We start from the raw sequence: 25,647 nt of genomic DNA on the forward strand, positions 1-25,647 counted from the left end.
GAAGTTCATAGTAACTTTGGGGCAACTTCAAAAATTGATTAAGAGATCCAAGAATCATAGAAATTTTAGAAGCATCCCACCGCCCACTTTGACTACATCAGTCAAGGCCCAGGTAACATCTGGAATTAGGAATATCCACCTTTCTCACCATCAGGAGTTCAGCATCAGGCCAAGAAAGCCAAAAGGTGAAGTCAGCCTCCTGATCTTCCTATTAACCTGGGGGGAAAAATCAAGAGGCCACCAGACCAATGTCAGCTAAGAGCCAAAAGTAAATGGTTTTCTCAGGAGCAGTTCACTGTGCATCTCAGAATAATTAGAAAATCTTCCCTCTCAGTAGCGCTCTCCACAGCATTTTAACTTCTGAGAGGGTTTCTTTTGGTTCTAGACTTCTTTCAGGACAAAGTAGAATGAGAGAGGTTTGCCTCAACTTCCTCAATGAGGAAAAGTCTGTAGCTGGACAAATAAATTATGCTGAGCATGGTCATCACCTCCATGCTGGGAAGGACACTGCCAAACGTTTAACACGAGGTTTGTTGTGCTCCCACTTTTTTTTTTTTTTTTGGCCACGCCACATGCCTTGCCGGATCTCAGTTCCCCCAACAGGGACTGAACCCAGACCCCCGCATTAAAAGCCTGGAATCCTAACCACTAGGCCACCAGGGGACTCCCATGCACCCAGCTCTTGTGCTAACTCTTCCCAGACTGTCTCTCCTATAGCCTCTGTACCCTACCCAACTGTGTCTTTAGCAAAAGCAAATTGATGTTCTAATGAAGAGAGGTGGTAGATCATACATTGTACTCTGAAGCCAAATAAAAAGACTTTAGGGTTATCTGAATGTTTAGATGATCTGTGTGGTTGATCTCCTTCCTCCTCTATCAGGGATTGTTGAGGGGAATGAATAAGCCTTGGAAAATTTTCTCTTCTTTTATTGTCTAAACAACCTACTGACAGGAGAGGCAAAAAAAAAAAATTATTCCACCTGATCAATAATGTATTTCTTTAGATGCCAGATTTAAAGTGAGGGAATATATATTATAAAGTGCTTAAAATTTACATAATAAATGTCATCCTCTGAGACACCTCCACCCCATACGGCCAGTTCACTAATCCTCCTGGAGAGAATCTCAATCCATCCTACCTAGAAATGCACTTTTATTCACACAAAATCCCAGATTGTAATAGATCTGGGGGTTCAGCCAAGTCATCAAACTTCGAGATTTCCTTTGTTCACACAATGGTCTTGCAATACATGTCTTTCATTTTACAAAGGTAATATAAGAACTACATGCTATACAACATTTTGATCTACTCAGATATATTTTTCCATAAAGATATAGTTCTATGCCTACCCTCGGTGAGAAAGTATACCTCTAAGCCCACACTCAAACTTCCTGGGAGATTTCTACCTAGGAGTATCATAGGCTACTTCACTGGCTAAATAAAAGTTTTTACATTAGATTTATGATACTTTCATCACCCATCCTACCAACCTCTTCCATCAGCATCTTAGTCTTTCCTGGGCCTTCAAGGTGAACAGACACAATTCATAGTCATTATCAAACTATAAAAACATCCCAAATTTTCCATCCCCAAAATACTGCCCCCTAATATTTTGCCCCAAAACAAGTATGGTCACCCAAATATCAGAAAGTGACTCCAAAGTAAAGAATCTGAATATGGGAAAAGAAAACACACCAAAAAAAAGCATTTAAGATACTTTTTCATACTAAATATCAAAAAATAAAAATATACCTTTGTGTTTGAAGAGTCAAGTCATACAAATACGTAAAGGCAAATCAACTGTTTCCAGCTGTAATCAGCGATAATAACCCCAGTACGTGAGAGCATGAGAAAGATGATCAGTTTCCTTTTGAGGTTACATGATAAGCAGCAGCGACAGTTAAGCAGCCTTTTTCTCTACGAACTCGGCGTCTGACCTCTTGGCAAGAGAAGGCCAGGCCCTCTCCCTGGCCCCCTTTATAGCGTTCGCTTGCTGCTCACCGCTCTAGAAAGGGATGGGGGCGGGGGACGCTAAGGACCTGTTTCCTAAAATACAGAATACGGTCCAGCTCTCATTCGAAAGGGGCTGCGTGGGCACAGAGGAGGGGCGGAGGAGGCGGGAAGGGAGCAGCACGGACTTAGTTCGTGGACTTTTTTTTCTGCACCCTGGAAATTCCCAGGCCAGAAAGGTACCGACCCTAGTCCCGGACATTCCCCTCAAGGGTCGGCTCCAAGACCCGGACTGGAACCGCGCAGAGGAATCAGAAGCAAATCTGTAAACAAAACGTTTTCTTTTTTTTAGGGATGCCTTTTTTAAACGTCTCAGTGAAGTTACTGCCTGCATTGGCCTTGCCCCCTCCTTAGATTCACCTTCTCTGCTTCTTTCGCTTTTTCTGTACAGCCTTTAAGTGCGGGGGCTGAGGAGGGGGATACTTTCTACAGCGCGGCTTTTCAAATATGGCAATCAGAAAGTAGTGTCCCCATCGTGTGCCTGACAAACTAAAGGACAAGGAATCTGCGATGTAAATAAAGCAGTGGTCCCGTAACATGAAGATTACATTATTTTCATGTGGGGTGAATTTAAACAGAGAATGAACCATTGCGCAACAGTGAAAGGATGTCTTCTACGACATTAGGTTTCACTGTGGCTTCTTTTTCTTTTGGGACACTTTCGACTGTCATCTCTGTACTGCTTCCCCCCGCCTCCCCCCCCCCACCCCCACCCCACCCCCGCAAGGCAGTCTTACAATCCAGCTTTAGAATTAGACAGGAAATGTCTGGTTCTCCAATAGGAACGGGCATCTAGACCTAAACACCAGAAGATCCTTAAAACTTTAAGACAGCAGTCCTTCTTAAAAGAAGCCTGACTTCCTCTCATTTCACGCAGAATATTAAAAAGCAAAATGTAACACACTTAAGTTCACACGTTTTCTAAAAAGTTAAGCTGTAAGTGCACTTCTGAGACGAAGTGAACTTGAAGTGTATTTTGTGCCCTTCTACCTCCTGCGTCTTATAAACTGATGCCCTCAAAAACCCTCTGATTTTCCACCCTCACCCCCGTCCTCCCCCAGGATTCCTAGGCGCCCCTAGCACTCTGGGACTGTGGTCTCGCTTTCAAAGAGGAAAAGAGCACTTTCCAGACCTTACTTATTTATTGCACACTGAGGAGTCAGGCAAATGCACTCCACTGTAGACATAAACCCTGGCGAGAATAATGTTTAACACAAGAGAATGAATACACTTGGATTTCTGGCATGAGCGACTAGCTAATCTTTAAAAGCTGAATTTACCCAGATCTACAAAGATAATGCTGAGCAGCTTTTTTTTGGGGGGGGGGGAAGGGAGGGGCGTGGGAACGGAGTGGGGAGGTCTTATTTCTGCTGTTTCCCTTGGACGTTTATTTCCTAGTACTTTCTGGGTAACTATTTCCTTTAATAGGGCCCAGAAGCAGACTCACCTCTGGCTTGCAACACACGGATATAAAGGCTTACCATACACATTCTTGGCAAGCGCCCAGATGTATCAATCTGAAACTTAATATCTGAAGCTGGGAAGTATCAGTCAGTTGGTATTTAACAAAATGATGGTTGTTCAGAATGGTAAAATGGATTATATTGGAACAACAAACTTATATTTGCTAAAGAAAAGTTACTCTTAACTTTTATAAAATATAATTTTCATAGAAGAGCCTTATTATGGATTCTCCCTTTCACAAGTAGCATCAAATCAATCATTTGAGTTCTAGAATATGAGGAGATCCACTAAATGAAGTTAATGCTGTCATTCCAAAATAAAAATCGATATTTTAACCCAGTGAAATTATATATTAATCACCATTTTAATATTTTATTATAAATCTAAATGGCCAACCTATGTAAATAATGATATCATTTAGCTAAACTGTTAGGCAGACTTTTATAATTATGTCATGAAAACATAGAAAAATATTTGTATGTTAAATTTAAAAACACAGATAAAAATTACATGTTCTCTGTGATTACAGCTATGTGATTTAAAAAACCTAGAAGAGGGCTTCCCTGGTGGCGCAGTGGTTGAGAATCTGCCTGCCAATGCAGGGGACACGGGTTCGCGCCCTGGTCTGGGAAGATCCCACATGCCGCGGAGCCACTGGGCCCGTGAGCCACAATTACTGAGCCTGTGCGTCTGGAGCCTGTGCTCCGCAACAAGAGAGGCCGCGATAGTGAGAGGCCCGCGCACCGCGATGAAGAATGGCCCCCACTTGCCGCAACTGGAGAAAGCCCTCACACAGAAACGAAGAGCCAACACAGCCATAAATAAATAAATAAATAAATAAAATATTAAAAAAAAAAAAAAAAAAAAAACCTAGAAGAAAATAAACCAAACTGCTAATGCTCATCGCAGATGATAGAATTATGGATTCTATCCATAGATTTTCTTTTTCTAGATTTTACAATATTTTTATATTTAATATCCTTTACATTTATAAGGGAAAATATATTTAAAATCAACTATATTATTTGGTTGGCACGCTAACAGTCACAACTCTGTGGTATTGGCTTAAAATAAACTTTTCAGAAGAAATTAAAATATAGTATCTAATTGTTCTGAGAATGATTTAGGTAATATTCCAAACTCTACACTTAGGCATTTTTTTTAACTTCCACACGAGCATAGAAAGACACATTAGAAGGACAGAGTGAATGAGAATACGTTAAGAAACTGTGTCATCAAATCTTTAGGACATGTCACTAAATCAAAAAATAATGGGATGAGATCATGAGAAATCATTTGCACAAACAAGTAGTACCACTCCAAAGCTCTGGAGAGGCAGTGGAAATTGAAATTCTCCTGGGAAGACATGACTCAGCCTCCTCCAGTGATCCTTGAGTAAATGCTCAAAAATTCTTTCATAAAAAATAAAACCTCTTGACAAAGTCCAAAAAGTCCTAGTTGAAAAGGGCTATGGACTCTCACATACTTTAGTTCAAATCTAAACTCAAGTTCCTCATCTATAAAATGGAGCCATTATCTGCACTATTAGATCATGATCAGAATTAAATGTTATGGGAAAAGCTCCTAAAATAATAGACAAAAAATATTATTTCCTTAGTTCTATCTTCCCTTTTCCCTTAGTGTTTCTCAAAATGTAGAATACCACCATTGCATCAGAACTCCTGGGCATTTGTCACTAAGGTTGATTCCGCAATTCCCAGAGGCATAGCCCCTAATTCTGCATTTTTATCCAATATTCCAAGTGAGGGACTTCCCTAGTGGCGCAGTGGTTAAGAATCCGCCTGCCAGTGCAGGGGACACGGGTTCGAGCCCTGGTCCAGGAAGATCCCACGTGTCACAGAGCAACTAAGCCCATGTGCCACAACTACAGAGCCTATGTGCCACAACTAATGAAGCCCACACGCCCAGAGCCTACGCTGAGCAGCAAGAGAAGCCACCACAGTGAGAAGCCCACACACCGCAACAAAGAGTAGCCCCCGCTCGCCTCAAAGAAAGAAAACTCGCACGCAGCAATGAAGGCCCTACTCAGCCAAAAAAAATTAATTAATTTTAAAGAAAACTTAAAAAAAATATATTCCAAGTGATCCTTAGACACTCTAAAGGTTAAAGGCCATTAAAATTAAGCCATCTTAATATATTTAACTACCTGCTCCACTTCAGACTCAGAAAATAATTTAAAATCATATTTATTTATTTTATAAACTTGAAGGTGGCCCTCAAGGCTAGGAAAGAAAGATCTTAAACTCTCTGTTTTAAGTTAAAAACCCAGATTCTTTGACCCATTCTTCTAAGGGTGCATTTTTTCATGCTTTAGGCATCTGTCTTCATCTCTAAAGCCTCCCCAGTTTCTTCACATGTTCATTTAGGGATAAACAAAACTATACTCTATTGTAGCTCAAAAAGAAAAGAGTACTTACTAAATGGCACAAATTAATTTAAACTTATTTAAAATTAATAAGGTAAAGACAGTCAAGTAAAATTGATAATTCAATTATTTTAAGATAGCCAATAGGAACAGCACCTTTTACTTCCAAGCATGACAGAATGTGTGTACCTTATGCCCAAATCAACCCATCACAGATTTCAATATCTAAATTTAATTTTTAATTAGATTTTAATTTCTAATTTGGGTATGCAATTCAAAATAACAACCAAAAAAGAAATAGTCGAAATTGATGGAAATAATTTCCACAACTTTATAACAAACAATAGCAATCTTTACATAAAAGTCAATTCTTAAAACCCTCAAACTTCAGAACACAAAAATAAATTTTCCCTTATAGATTTCCCCCTTCCAGCTCCAAAAGTGGTTATTTTAGAATAAGTATTCATCCTGTAAAATTTAGCTTAATCAGATAAGTAGGAATTACCCAATGCAAATATCAATTCAATGCACAGATTTTACATATACTGCTTGCATATTTCCCTTTTGCTTCTTTTCTAGATAAAAGCCAGACACTGTAAATATTCTCATTAGAAAGTTCTGACCAAGGACACTGGCCTTTTCAAGTAATTCAGAAAAAACTGGATCATCAAGAGAAACTTCTAAGACACAGCAGTCTTCAGTGTGTTACAGGAGCCACTGACTACAAGCCTTGGGGTTAATTCACTTCCCACTGAAGATGTACCAATTACGCTATTCATGTAAATGTGCTCAATTTCCTTTACCAGACAAGCTACAAACACTCCACTGCCAACCAAACTTGTCCCTTCCACTTAGGTCACAACATTTTTCACACTTTTTAGCACAGTATCCCCTCCCCTCCCAGAAGAAGCTAGTTCAAACACACTCACTAGTATCTTCGGTTACAAGGGCAATATAGTGTGTAAATGCTGTTAATAATCGTTCCCCCATGGATAAGTCAAGATGGGAAAAAATCCTATAGGTAGATATAAATGTAATCTGCATTTTCTAAGCTCCTTACAAGTCATTATATAAAGTCCAGCTCTTTTTTAAAATTTTAAATACATATCAATGGCAGCCATCTCTCCATAGGGCCACCCATAAACTTTCCGCAGTGCAGGTGATAGAGAAGGTCACTGAATGTGATTCCTCCAGTACCCTGCAGGGCAGACTAGGTCTCCAAGGGGCACACAAAGGACAAGAACATGTCCAGTTGGTTCTTCACAATAACTTCATCTGGATGTAGCTTGTGGGGCAGATAATGGGCCAGGGTCATCTCCCAGGCGTCAACGAGATATACTCCAACTCCTGAGAACATCTTCCGAAGGATGGTGTCCAGCTGAAAGTTATACCAGTCGCTGTTGAAAAGGCTCACTTCAGGTCCCAGCTCTTGGGCATTGGCTGTCCGGATGACTACCACAGTCTTAGGGCTTCGATCCAAGAGCTGGACCACGGCTCGACGGATGTTCCTGAGCCGCCGGATATACACTTCCAAGGGGAAGGTGCTGAAATGAGACCACACAGCTATGGCCACCACTGTGTTCTTCCCTCCCACGATGCCATTCAGCTCATTCGCCACGTAACGGAGGTCATTGCTGAAGACGGTGGTGAAGCGGATCGGTGGACCGTGGCAGCGGTATTTGAGCAGGATGTTGTGCTTCTGGTCCACCGCAAGGAAGGGACCCACATTCTTGGGGCTACCCAAGCTAAACTCCACTAAATCTGAAACAAGGAAAACTCAGGTTCATAAGAATGTTTAAACCAAGCAATATATTTTGATTATTCTTTAGTTAGTGGCTTCAAAGAACAATTTTTTTTTTAATAAAACAACAAAAAGGTACAATACAAATGTAAAGGAAACACCTATTTCACTCCACCTTGGCCCCCTTGGCTTCAATGGACCTTTCTATTTTAACATATTTATTATTTAAATCACTCCATAAGCATGACATTGCAAGTAACACCATCAGCAATTGATTCTAGACCTGAAAAGCAAAATAACCTGTTTACCTCTAATTATTAGGCCAAGAAACCTTCCTGTTTGCACTGACTGTTGAATATCTAAACATCGATTTGGCATTTACACATTACTGTTCTAACAGATCAATATTATTTCTTCCAGGTCAAGAACTATAACTTCTGCTTTTTTACAAACACATAATAGTAACCAAATACCTCTTTTTGAAATAAGCAAAAGAAAGAAGCAACCACGCTTCTTTTGACTTTCAATTTCACCCTATGGATGGAAAACCCTGTTTATGTCTTAGAAAACTTCTCTCTCTCTGTCATAACAAACACAGCAGCACAAGTTAGAATTCCCTTCTCTCCCTCTACTTTATCTAAGTTGTGTTTCCAAGTCCTGCTCTCTGAAGATCCCAGGAATCAATGATTATTCTCCCTTATTACTCCTCAAGAAGGCTGTACAATTCATCACTGAACATTCACCCCATGAGGAAAGAGGGTCTGTCTGATATCCCTAAATATTCCTATAAGTGCCTCACACAGACCAGATTAAGTAACCCTTGGCAGCCAAACTGAATTCACATTTCCTAAGCACCTATTCCGTGCCAGCACTATTGTGCTATAAGCCAACAATGCAGGACTTTGCTGGCGGTCCAATGGTTAAGACTCCACACTTCCACTGCAGGGGGCATGGGTTCAATCCCTGGTCAGGGAATTAAGATCCCTCATGGCACGGCCAAAAAGAAAAAAAATCAAATAAAAAAATAATAAAATAAATTAGAATAGTTTCCCAGCTTTAAAAAAAAAAAAAAGCCAGCAATGCTCAGATGGGTAAGTCACAGTCCTTGCCCTCAAGGAGTTTACAGTCAATTCTGAAGAAGTAACATCAAACTATAATTGTCCCATATTATTTACTCTTTAGGGTTAAAGTCAAGGTTTCACTTTTTTCTCCATGAGTTCCCAGGCTCCTCTTCTAGATTCTCATACCTAATTCATTACTACTTAGCATGTGGCCCCACTTAAATTGAATAAAAGCTCAATTAACCATTCTTTCTTTTGATTAAGATCAAGCCCAACACAAGGTTTTATCGGGTAAAGATCTGTCTGCAAAGGGTAGGGTGGAAAATGATCAAGACACGCAATGTGATCATTGCTATGAAAGGAAATACCAAGCTACGTCATTAGAACTTAAGAATCAAGCAACTGGGGCCTCCCTGGTGGCGCAGTGGTTAAGAATCCGCCTGCCAATGCAGGGGACACGGGTTCAAGCCCTGGTCCAGGAAGATCCCACATGCCGCGGAGCAACTAAGCCCATGCGCCACAACTACTGAGCCTGCGCTCTAGAGCCCACGAGCACAACTACCGAGGCCCGTGTGCCACAACTACTGAAGCCTGCGTGCCTAGAGCCTGTGCTCTGCAACAAGAGAAGCCACCGCAATGAGAAGCCCGTACACCGCAATGAAGAGTAGCCCCCACTCACTGCAACTAGAGAAAGCCCGCACGCAGCCCAAAAATAAATAAATAAAATAAATCTAGTTAAAAAAAAGAATCAAGCAACTACAGGCTCCTGGAGGGCCCTGCCTGGTCAGCACCAAACTGTGCCTAGCATCATGCCATACAAATGATCTCCCTTCTCCTGCTTTTTAACTTATGCTTTATCAACTAGAACTCTGGTATGTCTGTTTCAATAAAAAAGCAAGCAAATCAAAAATGGAATTAACTTTCTATTTTGGGGGGTCATATCTACTTCCTCCTTTCCTTCTAAAAGTTAAATGTGAAACTAAGTTGATGTAATAAATAAAAGAGAAAAAAGAAAAACATCACACACAACCACTCCCAACTGTGGGAATTTGCTTTATGAAAAGCCCTGTCCATAAACAGCCATCAAAAACAGTTCCCTCTGCTCGATGTTATGTGGCAGCTTGGATGGGAAGGGAGTTTGGGGGAGGATGGATACATGTATATGTATGGCAGAGTTGCTTTGCGGCGCACCTGAAACTATCACAACATTGTTAATCGGCTATACTCCAAAAATAAAAAGTTTAAAAAAAAAAATTTAAAACACACAAACAAACAAAAACACCCAGTTCCCACAGAACTATTCATCAGCTCTCTAAACTCTAAGCGGGTCCTTTAGTCCTGCTGCCCCGAATCCACCCCTCCTCACTCCATCCACACCACTTCCAGGAAGAGGAAAAGGCCCACTGTGAAGAAGGGATGGCCCTCCAATGAGTGGGGTTTTATTCCAAGTCTGGAGAGCTGCCCCAGAGCCCAGCAGGGAGACCAGGAAGCTAAGAAGACTGGGACTGACCAGACTCTCCCTTGCTGGGAGGCAGCTCCACCTCAGAGTCACACCAATGGACGGCCCAAGGGGTGAGCAGGGACGGCTCTGCTGCACGGATGCATTAAAATGGGCGACAGTTTCGCTGCCTCCTTCCACTTAAATCTATGATAAACTTGGAGTTGGACCAAACAGAACTAGAAGAGAAACAACTGGAAATGTTCACTTCTATCTCACAGCCCAGAATGCTAGAAGTGAAAGACACCTGTGAGGTGATGGTGTCCTGCTGCCTCGGCTCACACTTGGAGAAGTGAAGCCCTGAGAAGTACATGACTCGTCCAGGGTCACACAGCTCATGAGTGGTATGAAATTCAACAAGCAGCCAGTGCTTTCATCGATGCGTCACAGCCCCACCATTGATCAGAAACTATCACTCATCTCTCCAAGGTTAGGACACCTCTTCAGTCCTACAGAGAAATAACTGCTTCCTCACCTGATGCCTTTCTTCAGGCACCGGACTGGGTCTGCTTATTTCAAAGCTGAATTTTGTATGTGTGGGAAAGAGTTATGAAACAAAAAGCAAAGTACCAACCTGGAACAAATGTAGTGAGGTATTCAAACCATTGCCTGATTGTCGAGTCACCAAATAAATACACCACTTTTCTCTGTAAGCATTCTGTAATGTTGTCAGGGTCATTAAACTGGCGCATCTTAAACTTTCTGGGCCTCCACTGATTTTTGTAATAATAGCCAGAAGGAAAAGTTCCTAAGCCTTGAGATAGTTCTAGGTTGTTGGTTTCTGAAAAAAAAAAAAAAAAAGATATTCTGAAATTCTCCTCCAACAAACCATACATAAAAAATGTTCCAAGAAACACAATTATGTCCCTATGTTTGTTAGCTTGCTGGCTACGGATAACATTTCCTGCCATCACATCTCAAAGAAATCCCAGACTTTCCCCCTCCTACAAAAAGTTCTCCTTTGCACAAAAATAGGAAGATCTGAAGTGGGTGTGAGGGTGTTTGTGGACACCCTCAAAGGGGAAAGGGGACGTTGATCATTCCCTCTGATTATGCATGTTTTTCTCAAAGCCAAAAATAAAGGCAGGCAAAAACCAAGGAAATGTGTAGATCTAAGCATTGTCCAGCATTATCCCAGAACAGGAGAAGAACTTCTCATCCAAATGCCTGTGAGGCAAGTAAAAATTTAAATTCATATTTTACATATGCATAATAATATTAGTCCACACTGTTTCTCAGCCCATTAAAAAGAAAAGTTTCAATCCATGGGTCCTACAACCAAATATTAACTCGGAAAACCACCACTGAATACAGAAAACAAACCAATGACACACATTCTAAAGATTTACTGCCCGTAACACAAAAGGTTCAGAAGTCTTTATGCACAATGAACAATATTAAAATTGCATCAGCAGTGTGTACTCATGGCTGTAGCCTAGCTACACATGGTAACACAAGTGCCGGGATACCTTTCACAGGGAAAGTCAACACCTTTCTGCCATAACACCTCCCTCAGAAAATGCCACTGTTGAAAATACGATAGGTTTTCTTGCTGAGGATGTTGAAAACTGTCTGCAGGTAAATCCGCATATGGGGGAAGCTTGGTCCGGGGGGAGAGTGGCAGAAAATTCAGCAACTTCTTTTGACAAGTGTCATTTTCATTCAGTCTTTTCCCTAACTATGCAGCTTATCTCTCACTTTAAATAAGCCTACCCTTCTGAATTTATACCATTAATAAAATAAGACACTAATTTAAAAAAAAAAAAAAAAAAAAAAAGAAAATGCCACTGTGAAAATGGCACGCTTTACATGCTTCAACAGGGATGCCTAATATTTCTTGCAGGTTTACTCTGCACCAGACACTGTTCTGAGCAATTAAATTTATTATCTCATGGGATGCTCACAATAACCCTTTAAGGTAGGTCCTATTATCCCTAACTTTCAAAACATTTAAGCATCTTGATCCAGAGCTAGTATGTAGCAAAGCCAGGATCTAATCCAAGCTGGTGAGCCCCCAAGCCCACGCACTTAACCCCTGTGTTACATCGCCTCTCAAAAAGAGATGTTTATAGATATCTTTCTTTTTGGCTTTTTTCCTGAAAGAGTACATTTACTCATTTCTAACACTTATTATTCAAATCTGCAATCTTCAAAAAACCACCAATCATTTTATATCACTCCCTTACACACCCCAAAGTTGAAATCTTGATCATATTCCAGTAATTTTATAGTCTCACCTGTTAAATCACAATTTAAAATCCAAATGCTCAGAAATTTAAATTTAAATTTAAATATGACTCAGAAATTTAAATTTAAGTGAGTCTCCTATTTGTGACTATTTTCAGCTTCTTTGACTTCTTGATATTATCTCTATACTCAAAATTATTTTGGAAGGAGACCTTCAAGATGGCGGAGGAGTAAGATGTGGAGATCACCTCCCTCCCCACAAATACATCAGAAATACATCTACATGTGGAACAACTCCTACAGAACACCTGCTGAACGCTGGCAGAAGACCTCAGACCTCCCAAAAGGCAAGAAACTCCCCACGTACCTGGGTAGGGCAAAAGAAATAAGAAAAAAAAGAGACAAAAGAATAGGGATGGGACCAGCGCCAGTGGGAGGGAGCTGTGAAGGAGGAAAGGTTTCCACACACTAGGAAGCCCCTTCGCGGGCGGAGACTGTGAGTGGCAGAGGGGGGAAGCTTCGGAGCCGCGGAGGAGAGCGCAGCAACAGGGGTGCGGAGGGCAAAGCGGAGAGATTCCCGCACGGAGGCTCGGCGCCGAGCAGCACTCACCAGCCCGAGAGGCTTGTCTGCTCACCCGCCGGGGCGGGCGGGGGCTGGGAGCTGAGGCTCGGGCTTTGGTCGGACCGCAGGGAGAGGACTGGGGTTGGCGGCGTGAACACAACCTGAAGGGGGCTAGTGCACCACAGGTAGCCGGGAAGGAGTCCGGGAAAAACTCTAGAACTGCCTAAGAGGCAAGAGACCATTGTTTGGGGTGCGCAAGGAGAGGGGATTCGGAGCACCGCCTAAACGAGCTCCAGAGACAGGCGCGAGCCGCGGCTATCAGCGCGCACCCCAGAGACGGGCATGAAACGCTAAGGCTGCTGCTGCCGCCACCAAGAAGCCTGTGTGCAAGCACAGGTCACTCTCCACACCTCCCCTCCTGGGAGCCTGTGCAGCCCGCCACTGCCAGGGTCCCATGATCCAAGGACAACTTCCCCGGGAGAACACACGGCATGCCTCAGGCTGTTGCAACGTCATGCCAGCCTCTGCCACCACAGGCTCGCCCCACATCCGTACCCTTCCCTCCCCCCAGCCTGAGTGAGCCAGAGCCCCCGAAGCAGCTGGTCCTTTAACCCCGTTCTGTGTGAGCGAAGAACAGACGCCCTCAGGCGACCTACATGCAGAGGCGGGTCCAAATCCAAAGCTGAACCCCGGGAGCTGTGCGAACAAAGAAGAGAAAGGGAAATCTCTCCCAGCAGCCTCAGGAGCAGCGGATTAAATCTCCACAATCAACTTGATGTACCCTGCATCTGTGGAATCCCTGAATAGACAACAAAGCATCCCAAATTGAGGAGGTGGACTTTGGGAGCAACTGTAGACTTGGGGTTTGCTTTCTGCATCTAATTTGTTTCTGGCTTTATGTTTATCTTAGTTTAGTATTTAGAGATTATTATCATTGGTAGATTTGTTTATTGATTTGATTGCTCTCTTCCTCTTTTTTTTTTAATATATAGATTTTTTTTTCCTTTTTCTCTTTTTGTGAGTGTGTATGTGTATGCTTCTGTGTGTGATTTTGCCTGTATAGCTTTGCTTTTACCACTTGTCCTACGGTTCTGTCTGTCCGTTTTTTTGTTGTTGTTTATTTTAGTATAATTTTTAGCGCTTCTCATTATTGGTGGATTTGTTTTTTGGTTTGGTTGCTCTCTTCTTTCTTTCTTTTTTTTCTTTTTTTTATTACTTTTTAATTTTTTTATTTTTAATAATTATTTTTTATTTTAATTTTTTCTTTCTTTCTTTCTTTCTTTTTTTCTCCCTTTTCTTCTGAGCCATGTGGCTCACAGGTTCTCAGTGCTCCAGCCGGGTGTCAGGCCTGAGCCTCTGAGGTGGGAGAGCTGAGTTCAGGACATTGGTCCACCAGAGACCTCCTGGCCCCACGTAATATCAGTCAGTGAGAGCTCTCCCAGAGATCTCCATCTCAATGCTAAGACCCAGCTCCACTCAATGACAGCAAGCTACAGTGCTGGACACCCTATGCCAAACAACTAGCAAGACAGGAACACAACCCCACCCATTAGCAGAGAGGCTGCCTAAAATCATAATAAGGTCACAGACACCCCAAAACACACCACCGGACACAGTCCTGCCTATAAGAAAGACAAGATCCAGCTTCAACCACCAGAACATAGGCACTAGTCCCCTCCACCAGGAAGCCTACACAATGCACTGAACCAATCTTACCCACTGCGGGCAGACACCAAAAACAACGGGAACTACGAACTTGCAGCCTGCAAAAAGGAGACCCCAAACAGAGTAAGTTAGGCAAAATGAGAAGATAGACAAACACACAGCAGATGAAGGAGCAAGCTAAAAACCCACCAGACCAAACAAACGAAGAGGAAATACTCAGTCTACCTGAAAAAGAATTGAGAGTAATGACAGTAAAGTTGATCCAAAATCTTGGAAATAGAATGGAGAAAATACAAGAAACGTTTAACAAGGACCTAGAAGAACTAAAGAGCAAACAAACAATGATGAACAACACTATAAATGAAATTAAAAATCCTCTAGAAGGAATCAATAGCAGAATAACTGAGACAGGAGAATGGATAAGTGACCTGGAAGATAAAATAGTGGAAATAACTACTGCACAGCAGAATAAAGAAAAAAGAATGAAAAGAATTGAGGACAGTCTTAGAGACCTCTGGGACAACAGTAAACGCACCAACATTCGAAATATAGGGGTCCCAGAAGAAGAAGAGAAAAACAAAGGGACTGAGAAAATATTTAAAGAGATTATAGTTAAAAACTTCCCTAATATGGGAAAGGAAATAGTCGATCAAGTCCAGGAAGCACAGAGAGTCCCATACAGGATAAATCCAAGGAGAAACATGCCAAGACACATGTTAATCAAACTATCAAAAATTAAATACAAAGAAACAATATTAAAAGCAGCAAGGGAAAAACAACAAATAACATACAAGGGAATCCCCATAAGGTTAACAGCTGATCTTTCAGCAGAAACTCTGCAAGGCAGAAGGGAGTGGCAGGACATACTTAAAGTGATATAAGGGGAAAACCTACATCCAAGACTACTCTACCCAGCAAGGATCTCATTCAGATTCGACAGAGAAATTAAAACCTTTACAGACAAGCAAAAGCTAAGAAAATTCAGCACCACCAAACCAGCTTTACAACAAATGCTAAAGAAACTTCTCTAGGCAGGAAACACAAGACAAGGAAAAGACCTACAAAAACAAACCCAAAACAGTTAAGACAATGGTAATAGGAACATATATATCGATAATTACCTTAAATGTAAATGGATTAAATGCTCCAACCAAAACACATAGACTGGCTGAATGGATACAGAAACAAGACCCGTATATATGCTGTCTACAAGAGACCCACTTCAGACCTAGGGACACATACAGAATGAAAGTGAGGGGATGGAAAAAGATATTCCATGTCAATGGAAATAAAAAGAAAGTTGGAGTAGCAATTCTCATATCAGACAAAATAGACTTTAAAATAAAGACTATTACAAGAGACAAAGAAGGACGCTACATAATGATCAAGGGGTCAAACCAAGAAGAAGATATAACAATTGTAAATATGTATGCACCCAACATAGGAGCACCTCAATACATAAGGCAAATGCTAACAGCCATAAAAGAGGAAATCGACAGTAACACAATCATAGTAGTGGAGTTTAACACTCCACTTTCACCAATGGAGAGATCATCCAGAATGAAAATAAATAAGGAAACACAAGCTTTAAATGATACATTAAACAAGATGGACTTAATTGATATTTATAGGACATTCCATCCAAAAACAACAGAATACACATTCTTCTCAAGTGCTAATGGAACATTCTCCAGGACAGATCCTATCTTGGCTCACAAATCAAGCCTTGGTAAATTTAAGAAAATTGAAATTGTACCAAGTATCTTTTCTGACCACAACGCTATCAGACTACATATCAATTACAGGAAAAAATCTGTAAAAAATACAAACACATGGAGGCTAAACAGTACACAACTTAATAACCAAGAGATCACTGAAGAAATCAAAGAGGAAATCAAAAACTACCTAGAAACAAATGACTATGAAAACACGATGACCCAAAACCTATGGGATGCAGCAAAAGCAGTTCTAAGAAGGAAGTTTATAGCAATACAATCCTACCTCAAGAAACAAGAAACATCTCAAATAAACAACCTAACCTTACACGTAAAGCAATTAGAGAAAGCAGAACAAAAAAAAAACCCCAAAGTTAGCAGAAGGAAAGAAATGATAAAGATCAGATCAGAAAAAAATGAAAAAGAAATGAAGGAAAGAATATCAAAGATCAGTAAAACTAAAAGCTGGTTCTTTGAGAAGCCAAACAAAATTGATAAACCATTAGCCAGACTCATCAAGAAAAAAAGGGAGAAGACTCAAATCAACAGAATTAGGAATGAAAAAGGAGAAGTAACAACTGACACTGCAGAAATACAAAGGATCATGAGAGATTACTACAAACTATATGCCAATAAAATGGACAACCTGGAAGAAATGCACAAATTCTTAAAAAAGCACAACCTTCCGAGACTGAACCAGGAAGAAATAGAAAATATAAACAGACCAATCACAAGCACTGAAATTGAGACTGTGATTAAAATCTTCCAACAAACAAAAGCCCAGGACGAGATGGCTACACAGGCGAATTCTATCAAATATTTAGAGAAGAGCGAACACCCATCCTTCTCAGACTCTTCCAAAATACAGCAGAGGGAGGAACACTCCCAAACTCATTCTACGAGGCCACCATCACCCTGATACCAAAACCAAACAAAGATGTCACAAAAAAGAAAACTACAGGCCAATATCACTGATGAACATAGATGCAAAAATTCTCAACAAAATACTCGCAAACAGAACCCAACAGCACATTAAAAGGATCACACACCATGACTAAGTGGGGTTTATCCCAGGAATGAAAGGATTCTTCAATATACGCAAATCAGTCAATGTGATAGGGACTTCCCTGGTGGCCCAGTGGTTAAGAATCTGCCTGCCAATGCAGGGGACACAGGTTCGAGCCCTGGTCCGGGAAGCTCCCACATGCCGCGGAGCAACTAAGCCTGTGCATCACAACTACTGAGCCTGCACTCTAGAGCCCACGAGCCACAACTACTGAGCCTGCGTGCCACAACTACTGAAGCCCACGCACCTAGAGCCCATGCTCCGCAACAAGAGAAGCCACCGCGATGGGAAGCCCGCACACCACAACAAAGAGTAGCCCCCGCTCACCCCAACTAGAGAAAGCCCATGCCCAGGAACAAAAACCCAACACAGCCAAAATCAATCAATCAACCAATCAATCAATGTGATAAACCATATTAACAAATTGAAGGAGAAAAACCATATGATCATCTCAATAGATGCAGAAAAAGCTTTGGACAAAATTCAGCACCCATTTACGATTAAAAACCCTCCAGAAAGTAGGCATAGAGGGAACTTACCTCAACATAATAAAGGCCATATATGACGAACCCACAGCTAACATCATTCTCAATAGTGAAAAACTGAAATCATTTCCTCTAAGATCAGGAACAAGACAAGGTTGTCCACTCTCACCACTATTATTCAACATAGTTTTGGAAGTTTTAGCCACAGCAATCATAGAAGAAAAAGAAATAAAAGGAATCCAAATCGGAAAAGAAGAAGTAAGAAGTAAAGCTGTCCCTATTTGCAGATGGCATGATAGTATTCATAGAGAATCCTAATGATGGTACCAGAAAAAGACTAGAGCTAATAAATGAATTTGGTAAAGTAGCAGGATACAAAATTAAAGCACAGAAATCTCTTGCATTCCTATATACTAAGGATGAAAAATCTGAAAGAGAAATTAAGGAAACATTCCCATTTACCATTGCAACGAAAAGAATAAAATACCTAGGAATAAACCTACCTAAGGAGACAAAAGACCTGTATGCAGAAAACTACAAGACACTGATGAAAGAAATTAAAGATGATACAAATAGATGGAGAGATATACCATGTTCTTGGACTGGAAGAATCAACATTGTGAAAATGACTCTACTACCCAAAGCAATCTACAGATTCAATGCAATCCCTATCAAACTACCACTGGTATTTTCCACAGAACTAGAAAAAAAATTTCACAATTTGTATGGAAACGCAAAAGACCCCGAATAGCCAAAGCAATCTTGAGAAAGAAAAATGGAGCTGGAGGAATCAGGCTCCCTGACTTCAGACTGTACTACAAAGCTACAGTAATCAAGACAGTTTGGTACTGGCACAAAAACAGAGACATAGATCAACGGAACAGGATAGAAAGTCCAGAGACAAACCCACGCACATATGGTCACCTTATCTTTGATAAAGGAGGCAAGCATATACAGTGGAGAAAAGACAGCCTCTTCAATAAATGGTGCTGGGAAAACTGGACAGCTACATGTAAAAGAATGAAATTAGAACACTCCCTAACACCATACACAAAAATAAACTCAAAACGGATTAAAGACCTAAATGTAAGGCCAGACACTATAAAACTCTTAGAGGAAAACATAGGCAGAGCACTCTATGACATAAATCACAGCAGGATCCTTTTTGACCCACCTCCTAGAGAAATGGAAATAAAAACAAAAATAAACAAATGAGACCTAATGAAACTTCAAAGCTTTTGCACAGCAAAGGAAACTATAAAGAAGACAAAAAGACAACCCTCTGAATGGGAGAAAATATTTGCAAATGAAACAACTGACAAAGGATTAATCTCTAAAATATATAAACAGCTCATGCAGCTCAAATATTAAAAAAACAAAAAACCCAATCAAAAAATTGTCAGAAGACCTAAATAGACATTTTTCCAAAAAAGATATACAGATTGCCAACAAACACATGAAAGAATGCTCAACATCACTAATCATTAGAGAAATGCAAATCAAAACTGCAAGGAGGTATCACCTCACACCAGTCAGAAGGGCCATCGTCAAAAAATCTACAAACAATAAATGCTGAAGAGGGTGTGGAGAAAAGGGAACCCTCTTGCACTGTTGGTGGTAATGTAAATTGATACAGCCACTATGGAGAACAGTAGGGAGGTTCCTTAAAAAGCTAAAAATTGAACTACCATATGACCCAGCAATCCCACTACTGGGCATATACCCTGAGAAAACTATAATTCAAAAAGAGTCATGTACCACAATGTTCACTGCAGCTCTATTTACAATAGCCAGGACATGGAAGCAACTTAAGTGTCCATCAACAGATGAATGGATAAAGAAGATGTGGCACATACATACAATGGAATATTACTCAGCCATATAAAGAAACAAAATTGAGTTACTTGTAGTGAGGTGGATGGACCTAGAGTCTGTCATACAGAGTGAAGTAAGTCAGAAATAGAAAAACAAATACCGTATGCTAACATATATATATGGATTCTAAAAATAAAAATAAAAATAATGGTTCTGAAGAACCTAGAGGCCGGACAGAAATAAAGACACAGACGCAGAGAATGGACTTGCAGACACGGGGAGGGGGAAGAGTAAGCTGAGACAAAGTGAGAGAGTGGTATGGACATATGTACACTACCAAATGTAAAATAGATAGCTATTGGGAAGCAGCCGCATAGCACAGGGAGATCAGCTTGGTGTGTTGTGTCCACCTAGAGTGGTGGGATAGGGAGGGTGGGAGGGAGATGCAAGAGGGAGGAGATATGGGGATATATGTATATGTATAGCTGATTCACTTTGTTATGAAGCAGAAACTAACACACCGTTGTAAAGCAATTATACTCCAATAAAGATGTTAAAAAAAAAAAAGAAAAAAAATTATTTTGGTTTTATTCCCTTCAAAGAAGATGCCCTATTTGACAGTGCACACTTAATCTTTTTTCTTAGGTATCTGCTAATGCTTTGCAGGTTCAGGGTCTAAACTGAAAAGTAAACAGAATTTTAAATGCTCTTTTGGCCAATGTGATTATCAAAGAAAAATGGGGGTTAGGGTAAACACTTGTTTGGTTTATTCAAAAGCAATTTCTCAACATGCTACCACGTGTGGCTTTACCATGTCACCACACCTTGCCCAAAGCTCCTCACTGTATCATCACATCAAGGCTGCACAGTCCAGAGAGCTCCTGAGCAGACACCTGGGGCCCAAAGAAAACATTTACTGGAATGGGAATTAAAAGTGATTTTGAAGTCACAATAAGGGTCATAAAGAAACGGGTATATCACACAGGAAACAATTACCATTTCCATTCAAATGTTAATTACATTTACTATGAGAGTTAAGTCAAGCAAAGCAAATCAATTAGTGAACCTGACATTAATTCTTTAAACATTCAGCACTAGATAACAGAACATATTTTTAAAGTGAAATGTGTTTACCTACATTGCCCTCTTATGGTCAACTGGGACAAAAACATTTCCTGAGTAATATTATTTCAAGCAGTCTGAAGTTGTTTAAAAAGTCAGTGTTGCTTGGAGCTCAGAATGCATTTTCACATAAGATACCTGAGATATGAAAGCCCCTTAAATCAATAATATAACTCTTAAAGTACTGTACAAGTGGAATGAAAATAATTAAAAAAACAAACATGAGGTATTACTCAATTTTATGGTTGTCTTGAACATTGACAGTGAAGGAAGTTTACAGGGAGGCGATTGTAAGAGCAGATATAAAGATCTTTATGCAAAATCAGGAGGGACAGTTTTGATTATTTGCAAGTAAGGTCCCTGCTTCTCTAAAATGTCCTGGCTTCTCTTTAAAAGCCCACAGCTTACATTTTCCTCCAAAGGGCATCATCCCATGTCATTCATTAGCGATAATAAGGGCTATTTGGACCACAAATGGGACAAAATGAGAGAGAAAAAGGCAGAGATAAATTTTCCTAAATGATCTAGAAAGAGCTGGATGAGAGGGATACTGTGTGAATTAAGGGTGGGAGGTGTGCGCACATGTGTGAACACAGGTCCCTTAATTTTCTGGCATGGAGTTAGAAGTAAGAAGAGTAAAAGGCTGGCCAAAGGAAGAACACGGTTCATGAGGGGAAGGAAAGACAAGTCAGAGAAGAAATGGAGGCAAACAATTCCCTGACCGGGGAACATGGGCACAGGAGTGCCCGGGGACTACCTCGGGGAGGTAAGGAGTGAGGACAGCCTGCCAAGCTCTGGGCATGCCCCGTCCAGTGCTGGGAACGTGAAGAGGTCCTAGCTACCCAGCCACCATACTGGTTTGAGTTTCCCCCCACAAAACCTTGGGAAATTGATTTTTTTCCGTTCTATTTTAGTCCCCTAAAAGCTAAGCATTTTACAAAGGAAAGATGAAAATGCTATGTACGGTAGAAATACCTGTAGATTCAGAGAATGTTGAAAGGGACCTCAGAGAATAGCTAGTCCAAATACCTTTTAGAGGTGAAGAAAGCAAGTCAGAGTGACTTGCCAAAGTTTCTCAGAGAGTTGAGGAGACAGGAGGTAGCAGAGATCGGACCATTTACAGAGACCTACATTTATTATTTAAATGGCTGTGGGCTTCCTTTCCCCAAATGATATCAGTTTGCTGGATGTTATGTGTAGGATGTGAGTCCTTTGATTTCCTAAGTTAACTGGACCTGGACTTTGGTTTCATTATCTATAAAAGGGACAAACTACTAGTTATTCTGAAGGGCTGTTGTGAAAATTCGATACTGTAATAGTGTGAAAGTGCAGTTGTCACAATAAGGGGCCATACTAGAACGCTGGAAATGTTCCATACGCTGTAAACATTCTATATCTTGATCTGGGTGGCAGTTAATTAGTTTTCTATTGCTGTGTAACAAATCACCACAAACTTGACGGCTTAAAAACAAGGGGCATTTATTTTCCCACAGTTCTGCACGTCAGGAATCTAGGGCCTGGTATGGCTAGCTTCTCTGCTCAGGATCTCACAGGTGGAAATCAGGATGTTAGCAGGGCTGTGTTCCTTTCTGAAGGCTCTGGAGAAAAATCTGCTTCCAAGTTTGTTCAAGTTGTTAGCCAAATTCAGTTCCTTGTGGTTATAAGATTGAGTTTCTCATTTCCTTGCTGGTCGTCAGCCAGGGAATGCCCCTTCAGCTCCTAGAAGCTGCCTACATTCCCTGCCCCATGGCCACCTTCATCTTTAAAGCCAGCAATGAAGAATCTCCCTCACATGGAATCCTGCTCACACTTTCAATCTCTTTCTTCTGGGAGAACCTGGTCCCTGTTAAGGACTTATCTGGTTAGGTCAGATCCACCCAGGAAAATCTCTCTTTTTTTAAAGTCAACTTTGTCATATAATTGAAGGGAAGGGTTTATATAAGGGCATGAATCACTGGGAGTCATCTTAGAATTCACCCTACAAAGATATGTACACATGTAAAACTCCATCGTACTGTATGCTTATCATCTGTGTGCTCTATTGCATATAAGATAAATTTCAATAAACAGAGAAAATAGTAAAAAGCTATAAAGATGTTGATATTTATTCTATTGCTATTAAATCTAGTCCTATCCTAAACTTTCAGTAAACTCCCCCAAAAATATGAGCTCTAGTTTAGTTTCTGATGAGGTTAGAAGCCATCAAGGTCCCAAACCATTAGGCTATAATGGTCTGAGGACCACAGTGCAGATGCTTATAAAAATTCAGTAGTAATTCTGACACTGGAAAAGCCTGTCAGAAACCCGATGCTTGCCCTTGATAAGATAGTCTAGTCTAATTGAAAGCTGTGTTTCTTTGCTTTTGACTGGAATTATGCGTGCACGGGGGTAGCACTGGCAATCTCAAGCAGTCAACCAGACTCTAAATGTGCACCTGAGAAGAGTTTTACCTTGTACGAAAATCAATTAACTAATATATAAATTATGAAATGTCATAGGGAAAACAAAACCTTCAAAATATAGGATTCATAAGTGAAATAATATAAGTGTAAATATTATGAACACTTCCAAGGCCTGGGCAAAGAAAATATAAGATGGACCTGAAATATCCTGTGGTACCGTAAAGTAAGGAAGTGCTCAAAAAAAATAAGTTAATTAATTAAAAGAATGAGAGTATGTCAAAAGGGCACAGAAGCCAAACTAAAAAAGTTCTCAACTACCAAAAGTGGAACAATTTGAATAACTGAATTGGATTATAATCCAAAGAATGAAATAGTCAGGAGTCTATACTGATAAAATTAAATTAATGGTGAAGAAGGGACAACTCTTCCTTACAGAAAAATTTCAATTAATAAATGTCTTAAAAATGAGAGATACAGCAAGTCACCATTAGAACACCACAGAAATAACTGCTGCAGGGAAGATCGAATGATGAATGCTAAAATTAGTAGATGAAAGTTTAAGCAGAAACAGAATGTTTACATAGTCTCTGTATTAGTTTCCTGTAGCTGCTATAACAAATTACCACAAATTTAGTGGCTTAAAACAACACAACTTTATTCTCTTACAGTTCTGAGGCCAGAAGTCCAAAATCAGTATCACTGGGCCAACACCAAGGTGTTAGCAGACTCACGCTCTCTCTGGAGGAGCTAGGGAAGAATTTGTTCCCTTGCCTTTTTTAGAGCTATATTCTTTGGCTCATGGCCCCCTTCTCCATTTCTAAAGCCAATGTCATGGCATCTTCAAATCTCTCTCTGCTTCCATCTTCACATGGCTTTCTGTCTTCTGTTTGAAATCTCCCTCTGCCTCCCTCCTAAAAGGACACTTGTGATTGCATTTAGTGCCCACTCATATAATCCAGATAATCTCCCCCCAGCTCAAAACTCTTAACTTAATCACATTTGTAAAGTTTCTTTTGCCATATAAGGTAACATTCACCAATTCAAGGGATTAGGATCTGGATATCTTTAGGGGCCATTATTCAGCCTACCACAGTCTCAAAGTACCTCCCCAGAATACTGAGTAAATACAAAGATAAAAATAATTAGTTTAGGGAATTCCCTGGTAGTCCAGTGGTTAGGACTCCATGCTTTCACTGCCAAGGGCCAGGGTTCGATCCCTCATCAAAGAAAGAAAGAAAAATAATTAGTTTGCAGTGGAAAACCGGGGTAGACACCACTTTAACCAAGTGATCAAGGTTAACATTGTTAGCAATACGTATCGACATCATGTATCCCCTCAAAAGGATACAACATCATTTCTGTCCTATTCTTTCCAAAAATGCATAACCTCATTCCAATTAAAAGAAAACACTAGACAAACCCAAGTTTAGAGAGATTTTAAAAACCATCTGACCAATGCTCTTCAAAGTGTCAAAGTCATGGAAGACAATAAGAGCCTGAGGATCTGTCACAGAGGGAAGACTAAGGAAACATGCAACTAAATGCAATGTGAGATCGGCACTGGATTCTGGAACAAAAAAGGACATTAGTGGAAAAACTGATGAAATCCAAATAAACTCTATAGTTTAGTTAATAACATTATATGGATGTTAAATTCTTGGTTCTGATAAGTGTTCTGTGATTTCTTAAGAAGTTAGCATAAGGGGGGACTTCCCTGGTGGTCCAGCGGTTAAGACTCCACACTCCCAGTGCAGGGGGCCTGGGTTCGATCCCTGGTCAGGAACTAAGATCCCACATACCGCAACTAGAGAGCCCGCATGCCACAATGAAGACTCTGCACAGCCAATCAATCAATCAATTAATCAGAAATTAGCATAAGGGAAACTTGGTGAAGGCTATATGGGAACTTTGTACTATTTCCACAACTCTTCCTTAAGTCTAAAATTATCTGAAAACAAAAGATTTTAAAAAGAGGACAAAGGGAATGAAGGAATTAAGAGAGGAAGGCAGGGAGGGAGGGAAGAAGGAAGGAATTAAAGAAGAATGTGAGCCCTTCGTTTAGGATCTTTGAGTGCCCCCTGCTGGTCACTAAGGTGAATTTAGGTGAAGTTCCCCCAAGCCGGACTTCGTTGATTTATAAACTAATTGTCCTTCTCTTTTCTTTCCAATTATTTACCTGCTCCGAGTCAGTTTTATCAAAGCCAGGCTACCCTGCTCCTACCGATTCATGGTTTCTTTCTTCTTCTAAAAATCCATCAAAAGCCCCACTAGTTACTGAATCTTTCTTCTCTCTAAACAGAATAGTACATCACAAACCCACAACCACTTCCTGGCTGAATCCAAAGACCTGTCAGGTGCAAGTAAACCATCCAAAGCTCCTCCCACTGACCATCCCACTGGACAGCCAGGGACATCACAAGGTGGGTGAGCCAGACAACCAGGGCTGTGGAAGAGGGGGATAGATTTG

At 40.6% G+C, this 25,647-nt stretch overlaps 2 protein-coding genes across 5 annotated transcripts in view; one reads left to right on the forward strand and one right to left on the reverse strand.

Moving 5' to 3' along the window:
• The window catches only part of RPL24 (ribosomal protein L24), a 143,169-nt gene that overhangs the window by 17,727 nt on the left and 99,795 nt on the right, over positions 1 to 25,647 (forward strand). Inside the window, exon 1 of one of the 3 annotated variants that reach the window (XM_059921232.1) lies at positions 5,508 to 5,513. The exons of 1 other annotated variant lie outside the window; for it this stretch is intronic. In XM_059921232.1, the coding sequence (XP_059777215.1) occupies positions 5,509 to 5,513 (5 nt within the window). In that variant the 5' untranslated portion in view covers position 5,508. Of the gene's footprint in view, positions 1 to 5,507; positions 5,514 to 22,552; positions 22,558 to 25,647 lie in introns of those variants that run through there. One more of the 3 variants, XM_059921233.1, reaches the window with a different exon arrangement.
• NXPE3 (neurexophilin and PC-esterase domain family member 3) overlaps positions 6,179 to 25,647 on the reverse strand; it is a 55,121-nt gene continuing 35,652 nt past the window's right edge. The window contains exons 5-6 of one of the 2 annotated variants that reach the window (XM_059921228.1): positions 10,736 to 10,942; positions 6,179 to 7,622 (exon numbers count right to left, since the gene is read on the reverse strand). In XM_059921228.1, coding sequence (XP_059777211.1) covers positions 7,072 to 7,622; positions 10,736 to 10,942 — 758 coding nt within the window. In that variant the 3' untranslated portion in view covers positions 6,179 to 7,071. The remainder of the gene's footprint in view (positions 7,623 to 10,735; positions 10,943 to 25,647) is intronic. The other variant, XM_059921229.1, reaches the window with a different exon arrangement.

Source organism: Balaenoptera ricei, chromosome 4, assembly GCF_028023285.1.
Source record: "Balaenoptera ricei isolate mBalRic1 chromosome 4, mBalRic1.hap2, whole genome shotgun sequence".
Lineage (NCBI taxonomy): Eukaryota > Metazoa > Chordata > Mammalia > Artiodactyla > Balaenopteridae > Balaenoptera > Balaenoptera ricei.